The 9429-nt window shown below is 40.8% G+C and overlaps 1 protein-coding gene and 1 non-coding gene across 2 annotated transcripts in view; both read right to left on the reverse strand.

Moving 5' to 3' along the window:
* LOC139381983 (N-terminal EF-hand calcium-binding protein 2-like) overlaps window positions 1-9205 on the reverse strand; it is a 139877-nt gene extending 130672 nt beyond the window's left edge. Inside the window, exons 1-2 of the mRNA XM_071125881.1 lie at window positions 8888-9205; window positions 4364-4388 (exon numbers count right to left, since the gene is read on the reverse strand). Coding sequence (XP_070981982.1) covers window positions 4364-4388; window positions 8888-9205 — 343 coding nt within the window. The remainder of the gene's footprint in view (window positions 1-4363; window positions 4389-8887) is intronic.
* LOC139383585 (U7 small nuclear RNA) lies at window positions 3015-3070 on the reverse strand. The gene has a single exon (XR_011628751.1). It is a non-coding gene; the product is annotated as a U7 small nuclear RNA (small nuclear RNA).
* Window positions 9206-9429: the final 224 nt, after the last annotated feature.

Genomic DNA, 9429 nt, shown 5'->3' on the forward strand with positions numbered 1-9429 from the left:
ATATCTACTTTGTGCATGACACAAGTCATTTTTCCAACAATTGTTTACAGACAGATTATTTCACTTATAATTCACTGTATCACAATTCCAGTGGGTCAGAAGTTTACATACACTAAGTTGACTGTGCCTTTTAACAGCTTGGAAAATTCCAGAAAATTGTTACGGCTTTAGAAACTTCTGATAGGCTAATTGACATCATTTGAGTAAATTGGAGGTGTACCTGTGGATGTATTTCAAGGCCTACCTTCAAACTCAGTGCCTCTTTGCTTGACATCATGGGAAAATAAAAATAAATCAGCCAAGACCTCAGAATAACAATTGTAGACCTCCACAAGTCTGGTTCATCCTTGGGAGCAATTTCCAAACGCCTGAAGGTACCACGTCCATCTGTACAAACAATAATATGCAAGTATAAACACCATGGGACCACGCAGCCGTCATATCGCTCAGGAAGGAGATGAACGTACATTAGTGCGAAAAGTGCAAATCAATCCCAGAACAACAGCAAAGGACCTTGTGAAGATGCTGGAGGAAACAGGTACAAAAGTATCTTTATCCACAGTAAAACGAGTCCAATATCGACATAACCTGAAAGGTCGCACAGCAAGGAAGAAGCCACTGCTCCAAAACCGGCATAAAAAAGTTGGTTTGCAACTGCACATGGGGACAAAGATTGTATTTTTTTGAGAAATGTCCTCTGGTCTGATAAAACAAAAATAGAACTGTTTGGCCATAATGACCATCGGTATGTTTGGAGGGAAAAGGTGGAGGCTTGCAAGCCGAAGAACCCCTTCCCAACTGTGTAGCACGGGGTTGGCAGCATCATGTTGTGAGGGTGCTTTGCTGCAGGAGGGACTGGTGCACTTCACAAAATAGATGGCATCACGAGAAGAAAAATTACATGGATATATTGAAGCAACATCTCAAGACATCAGTCAAGAAGTTAAAGCTTGGTCGCAAATGGGTCTTCCAAATGGACAATGACCCCAAGCATACTTCCAAAGTTGTGGCAAAATGGCTTAAGGACAACAAAGTCAAGGTATTGGAGTGGCCATCACAAAGCCCTGACCTCAATCCTATAGAAAATTTGAAAAAGTGTGTGCGAACTGAAAAAGCGTGTGCGAGCAAGGAAGCCTACAAGCCTGACTCAATTACACCCGCTCTGTCAGGAGGAATGGGCCAAAATTCACCCAATTTATTGTGGGAATCTTGTGGAATGCTACCCGAAACGTTTGACCCAAGTTAAACAATTTAAAGACAATGCTACCAAATACTAATTGAGTGTATGTAAACCTCTAACCCACTGGGAATGTGATGAAAGAAATAAAAGCTGAAATAAATCATTATCTCTGCTATTATTCTGACATTTCATATTCTTAAAATAAAGTGGTGATCCTAACTGACCTTTTACTATGATTAAATGTCAGGAATTGTGAAAAACTGAGTTGAAACTTCCGACTTCAACTGTATGTACAGTATATACTTTATTCTATTCTACTGTAGTTTAGTCAATGCCACTCCGACATTGCTCGTCCTATATTTCTTAATTCTATTCTTTTACTTTTCGATTTGTGTGTATTGTTGTGAATTGTTAGATACTACTGCACTGTTGGAGCTAGGAACACAAGCATTTCGCTACTCGTGCAATAACATCTGCTAAATATGTGTATGTGACCAATAAAAATGTCATTTTTTCAGTGTAATGCTTATTTATGTGCCCTTTCCCATCAATGCAGTTAAAAAGTATGAAAATGAACAAATAGATCAAAATAAAATAGTAACACAATAAAATAACACAATAAATAACAATAACAAGGCTACATACAGGTTATATACAAGGAGTACTTGTACTGAGTCAGTGTACTGGGGTACGAGGTAGTTGGGGTGATTGATTGAGGTAATATGTACTTGGTTAGGTGATTGATTGAAGTACTGTACTATGCACATGTAGGTACAGTAAGGGGTGAAAAGCAGAAAGTCCGGGTAGCCATTTAAATAACTGTTCAAAAGTCTTATGGCTTTGGGGTAGAAGCTGTTCAGGAGCCTTTTGGTCCCAGACCTGGTGCTCTGGTACAGCTTGCCGTGCTGTAGCAGAGAGAACAGACTGTGACTTGGGTGGCCTTCCTCTGACACTGCCTGGTATAGAAGCCCTGAGGGAGAAGGGGCATTGTCGTGCCCTCTTTACAGCCATGTTGGTGTGTTTGACCATGATAGGTCCTTAGTGATATGGATACAGGAACTTGAAGCTCTCATCCGTCTCCACTACAGCCCTGTCGATGTGAATGGGGTTATAATATGCCCTCCATTTTCTGTAGTCCACGATCAGCTCCTTTGTCTTGCTGACATTGAGGGAGAGGCTTTTTTGGCTGTCTTAGGCACGGGGACTATGGTGGTCTGCTTGAAACAAATGGATATTATAGACTGGGTCAGGGAGAGGTTGAAAATGTGTGAAGAAACCTGCTAGCTGGTCAGTGCATACTCTGTGAATGCGTCCTGGTAATCAGTCTGGCCTTGTGAATGTTTACCTGTTTAAAGGTCTTACTCACAAAGGCTGAAATCTGCAAATATTTCCTCATTGTGCTTCAATAAAATAACATTTCTGAAAACTTGTACCCTGAGCAGTCATGAAAGTTGCATATTATACAATAGGCAGTGGATAACTCACTGCAAGCCAGTTCCAAAAACGGAGTAATAGATCCACAATGACCAAGGCAAGGTAATCACTAATCAGGTACACATGCTTACACTCTCATACAAACTAGCAGTGCTCCAAAATGAAAAAATACTATAGTGTACTATGGTATAATTACTATAGTATTCACTGTTGTGTTTTAGTATATTGTAGTATTTATAGTTTACTATAGTATATATATAATTTAAAAATAAAATAGGAATTACTGTAGTATTTTTGCAGACTGTATTATACTATAATATTTACTGTGTAGTGTTTTTTTGCAGATATTACTGTAGTATTTACTATAGCGTTTTGGCTTTATTATCTTTGACATAGCAGTGGGGGCTTTCTCCTTGAGGAAACCTACTGGACAAACTACTCAAAGAGCAAATTTTCCATCATCTGTAGGTAGGTAGGTAGGTACTACAGTTTACAACAGAATTCTACAGTAAGTACTGTAGTAGTCTATAGCAAACTGTAGTATTTTTTCATGTGTGCTGTTACAGCTACCTCCTTTAATGCTGGATGGGAAACATCCCCCCACCCCACCCCACCCCACCTCCCGCCCCCACAACCTCCCTGAGCAGTTTCGGGAGTGGAGCATATCATGGCATTGGGAGTGGGAGAAAGAAGACAATTACATTTCCATTACCACGCACTTGTCTATAATTACTGATACCTCTCTTTCTCTCAGGAAAGAGTTTCATTACAGGACGTCTGTATTTAAAGGGCTGTGATGCGGTCCTCTCTACGACGGTGGGCCCAGCAGCATAACACAGCAGGATCAGAACCTCTAATCAGGGCCTGTTAGGCGCTGTCGCCTGGAGGCAGCAATGATAAAAGCTCCTGGGCCAAAGGAGCATGTTAGCTCAGCTATAAAACACAAACTGCTAATTGTGTTATCAACGCTAGGAGACATATAGGCTTATTTAGCAGGTGCCCTTTTGGAAGTGGGCAGAGAGGGAGAGGCAATAAACCTTGACCCTAGTCGATCCATACATGGATCCCATTGTGAAGACCAGAGCAGATCTTGGAGCGATGTTGGACCCCTGACATTTATCTCCCTTATCCCCTATTTATCTCCATCTCTTTCTCTCTCTCTTGCTACTCTCTCTCTCTTCTCTCTCTCTCTCAGCCTCTCTATCCCTCTCGCACAGTGTGTTTAGCATCGCTCTTTCATTGAAACAGCCACAGAAAATTTCCCAGGAGAGGAGGGTAAAAATACCACAAACTGAGCTTGTTCCATACATCAAATGACAAGGATTCTCTTTAACTAGGAGCTAATAACATATTTGTAGTGTATCTACTGTGTCTCTAAGAAACATACACACAGAATAGATAACTAAAAAAATATAGCAGTGAAATTACAATTGCTATTCCACAAGGTAGTTAGAGATACAGTGCAACCACACAGATCAGAAAATAAAATGGCCATCTGGTTGGTATACAAACGTATCCTTCTAAGTTGTCTCCTTTTCTTCTATCCTGTCAAAGGCTCCAAGACACGACAGCAGGACAAACAAGTGCCAGAGGGAATGAGGGAATGAGGGAAGCTCTGGAACCGCACAACACTGTGCTAGCCTGGAAATTAAACAATGTACTAACAATCCACAAGACTGACCAGAGTAGCTGCCTCACTGAGAGGACAACATGATAACAAATATGTTAAACAAACCAAAACACACTTACCATCCTTATCAGCTCTCCGGAAAATCTGTTAAGACAAAACATAAGCTCTGCATTAGTGAAGGGACAAGCCACGTGAACAGTGTAAAAACATGAAACATGTTCAAACATGGTGCAAAAGGTGAATAGCTAGGTAAGAGTAAGTGAAAACCCAGTGTAATCTTGTTTAAAAAGCATAACCACATTATGCACTCGTGTGTAATAGCACGATTCAGACTCCAATCCTTAGTTTGTCACTGGGAAAGCAGTAATCACACCAGTTCAGAACACCAATAAATGATCTGTAAATCCTTGTTATATCTGGTGGTGGACATATATTCATGTGTTTCTTTCTATGCTTTTGAAAGTGGTAAGTGCATTTCATGCATGAACGAGGTTAAAAGGGGAACTCCACTTTACTTCTTGAAAGTCCAATATCTTGAAAACTTGACTGCTGATATGCAAACCATTTTGGGAGTTTCCTTTTAACAGTATAAACAACTGTGTATAGGTGTTTGTATTTTGGGCCATTATTGATATCTATTTTCTTCACCAGACTGATGAGCACTTGTTTTAATAAAACAAATCGGGGGTAAGAAATTGTCCATTGGACATTGGGAAAAGCTCATCAGATGAGATATAAAACCATTGAGGGAAAGACAATGGGCACTGACTCAGAGACCACGCCATACATCACAATGGCTTTCATTATTATGTGGTTGCAGATGATTGACGGGAGAGGTAAAGAAATACAGGTACATATCCTCCAGAAAGACCCTTTCTCAAAAAGGGCCCATTAAAATATGAAATATCATACTAAATGTAAACCACAATTAAAGCAACAGAAGTGGGGCATGACTAATGATAAAAGTGACAGAGGTATGTGTGTATAACATTTGCCATTCTGGTGTTAAGGGACTTGTCTGATAATCCATTTGTCAGGCCTTACAGCATAGCGCCACATAATGTAGGTGAACCAATTTCACTGCTTTTCAGATTAAAAACATACAGTGAGCTCCAGAAGTACTAGGATAGTGACAATGTTTTGGTTGTTTTAGGTCTGAACTCTAGCACATTGGATTTTAAATGATACAATGACTATGAGGTTAAATTGCAGACTGTCAGCTTTAATTTGAGGGTATGTTCATCCATATGGTGAAAAGTTTAGAAATTACAGTACTTTTGTACATAGTCCCCCCATTTTTGGGAACAAAATATATTGGGACAAATTCACTTATATGTATATTAAAGTAGTTAACCAGCAGGGCTACCACAGCATTCTCCAGCGATACGCCATCCCATCTGGTTTGCGCTTAGTGGGACATATCATTTGTTTTTCAACAGGACAATGACCCAAAACACACCTCCAGGCTGTGTAAGGGCTATTTGAACAAAAAGTACAGTGATTGAGTGCTGCATCAGATGACCTGGCCTCCACAATCACCCAACCTCAACCTAATATAGATGCTTTGGGATGAGTTGGACCGCAGAGTGAAGGAAAAAAGCAACCAACAAGTGCTCAGCATATGTGTGAACTCCTTCAAGACTGTTGGAAAAGCATTCCAGGTGAAGCTGGTTGAGAGAATGCCAAGAGTGTGCAAATCTGTCATCAAGACAAAGGGTGGCTACTTTGAAGAATCTCAAATATAAAATATATTTAGATTTGTTTAACACTTTTTTGGTTACTACATGATTCCATATCTGATATTTAATAGTTTTGATGTCTTCACTATTATTCTACAATGTAGAAAATAGTAAACAAAAATAAAGAAAAACCTTTGAATAAGTAGGTGTGTCTGGTGGTATGTCTTGTAGAGTATGCATTGGTGTCCGAGCTGTGTGCTAGTAGTTTAAACAGAAAGCTCGGTACACACTTCTTACAAAAACAAGTAGTGATGAGTCAATCTCTCTTCCACTTTGAGCCATGAGAGATTGACATGCATGTCATTAATGTTAGCTCCCCATGTACTTTTAAGGGCCGGTCGTGCTGCCCTGTTTTGAGCCAGTTGTAATTTTCATAAGTCCCTCTTTGTGGCACCTGACCACACGAATGAACAGTAGACCAGGTGCGACAAAACTAGGGCCGGACCTGTCTTGTTGATAGTGTTGTTAAGAAGGTAGACCAGCGCTTTAATATGGACACACTTCTCCCCATCTTAGCTACTGTTGTATCAATATATTTTGACCATGACAGTTTACAATCCAGGATTACTCCAAGCAGTTTAGTCATCTCAATTTGCTCAACATCCACATGATTCATTACAAGATTTAGTTGAGGTTTAGGGTTTAGTGAATGATTTGTCACAAATACAATGCTTTAAGTTTTTGAAATATCTATGAAAAACTTATTCTGTAACTAACTGCAGCTCTTTGTTAAGTGTTGCAGTCATTTCAGTTGCTGTGTCATGGGGATGGTGTCATGGGGATGTCATGGTGTCATGGGGATGGATGGCGACTTGAATGGAGACTTGAATAGCATGCAAGGCAGAAGGAAGAATTAAGAAGCAGGTAATAATGAGAGGCTGAGAAACAAGAAGGAAGAAAATGTGTGAGAAAGGGAGAGGCACGGAATGGTGGGAACAGGTAGAGACAGAGAGACAGAGAGACAGAGAGACAGAGAGAGAGAGAGAGAGAGAGGGAGGAGGCAGGATTCTTCCTGCATATTTTTGCCTCATTACAAATGGATGGATCTATGCCTCTGCTGTGTGGAGGAGGGGTGTAGAGGAGAGAAGAGAGGAGAAAAACAAGGCTATAAAAATACAGTGCAAAGAACAGCCACTGTGAAGTTTGTCTTCTAATTCTATGGGTTTTCAATACTCACACACCTTTAGACAATGGTCTTGGAATCCTATTTAATGGCAGATATGCACACACCAGGCAATAAATAATATTATTGAGTACCATATTTCACCCGTAATCTCTCTCTCTCTGCCTCACACACACACACGCACGCACACACACACACACACACACACCACACACACACACACACACACACACACACACACACACACATACACACACTATGTTTTACTATCGTTGTGGGGACCTACAGTTTATTTCCATTCAAAATCCTATTTTTGTTAACCCCTAACCGTAACCCTTAACCTAACCCTTACCCTTACTTTTAATCCTAACCTTTACCCCTAACATTAACCCCTAACTTTAAACCTAACCCTAATTCTAACCCTAACCCTAATTCTAACCCCAACATCTAAACCTAAAATAGTCTGTCTTTGTGGGGACCTGGAAAATGTCCCTACAAGGGAGATTTTTTTATTGTTTTACTATCCCCCCCCCCCCCAACACACACACACACACACACAAACACACTAGGATACTTCTACCCCTCTGGTCTTCATTTCAGAATTCTAATGAGTTTCCATGCACCACTTCTTCATCACCTAGCTTATCTGGGTCTGGGTCTAAAAGTGAACTAGTTTCTCTGACTCTCAGATTAGTTTTACCTCTAAATGCAATATGTAGATCCATAGAAGAAGGAGCATCAGGCACACATAATTATGAAGCAATGATGAATAATCCTATGGCAACACTTTGACCTACTAAATGAATACTGCTGAGACCAGCTTCAGCCGCCTACCCCTAGCGTAATTGCTGGATACTATCAGTCATATATTAATCTATAGCTCTGTATAAGATGATTTATTATGACAACATTTAAAGGACTGTACTGTATATGCATGCTGTGGCATCAAAGGACATCAGTAAGACTACCATGTAACAAACTGCACACATCTAGGAGCATTTACACCAATTGATACCAATTTGGAGCATGGAGAATATTATATCTAGGATGTATAGCCTATACGCACCATCCAAATCCAATATGGGGTGCACTTAATTACAGGTAGACTAAGCGATATGGGGTACATGCAGAAAGTAAACAGCATAATGGGTCAATTTCCGCAACAACTAAATTCTCCGCTGTTTATGTCCTGAACCCACGCTGTAACAGCATGAAATGAACCCGTGCGCAGATAATGTGTGTCAGAGTCTTGCATTTCACGCATCTCAATGGGCACATTCGACAATGCAGCCGCCTAGGCAAGGCGGACTAATCTACAAGTCACATTGCATCATAAATAACAACTCAATATAATTTGTAGATCAGGCAATCGGTCACACATGATACATAACGGTTTTGATGCTCTCGAACACGGCCAATATTTGAGGTGCTGCTCGTGGCAAAGTAGTTTCGCTGAGTCTACCTTTAAGGCCATCTCCATAAAAACTCTGAGTAGCCTATATGATTTGGTTATGGTGCTTAGAATTCATCCACCGTTTAAGGAAAACACGGATCAGATAGCCTACAGATTACAGAAAAACTTTATTTTCAAGTAATATAAAGTGAATACGTGTATAATCAGAGAGGCTATGTAACGAATTTAGCACAACATTGGGGATGATCTTTACGCGTAATTGTGCACTGAATTAAAATGGGACTTTCTTCCACCTCTGCCACCATACCAATTAATAATTTGCAGGTAACATATCTGATAATCCTACAGGTAAGTAAGCGATACCTACATCCAATATTACAGAGATGCCTTTCCGTGGCTCTGGTGCGAAGAACTGCTCTTGGGCAACCGCTGCCTCCTCCTTCGCGTATTCCCGGGTAGAGATGCTTTTGTTGTCGCTCATCTTGGTGACTATCCAGCGGACGAGCCCGTCAATTCCACCGGGCTGGGCGCCGCTGTTTCCAGACTGTGCAGCCGTCGCTGACTCGCTTTCCTCGGCGACGGGTTTTGGTTGTTCTTTGCTGTCCTGAGCCCGGAGTTTCGGTTGTTCTTTTTGGAGCAGTTTGTGGACACCGTCCCTGCAGTAGCGCGCTGCTTGCTCACACATCCTTTTGCCGCGGAGCGTTCATGTTGAGCGTTATGGGGGCAATCCCTCCCTCTCCTCTTACATCATCATCGACCCTCCGAACGTCCCAGAAAACATACAATATGACTTTCAGAGGGTTACGGATTGTCTATTGGTGCCTTGGCAATTTTCTATCAGCACCTTGTCTGATATACTTCCATAAATATATTATAATGTATTGTATATGTAAAAGTTATTGTAAATAC

This window comes from Oncorhynchus clarkii, chromosome 2 (genome assembly GCF_045791955.1).
Source record: "Oncorhynchus clarkii lewisi isolate Uvic-CL-2024 chromosome 2, UVic_Ocla_1.0, whole genome shotgun sequence".
NCBI lineage: Eukaryota > Metazoa > Chordata > Actinopteri > Salmoniformes > Salmonidae > Oncorhynchus > Oncorhynchus clarkii.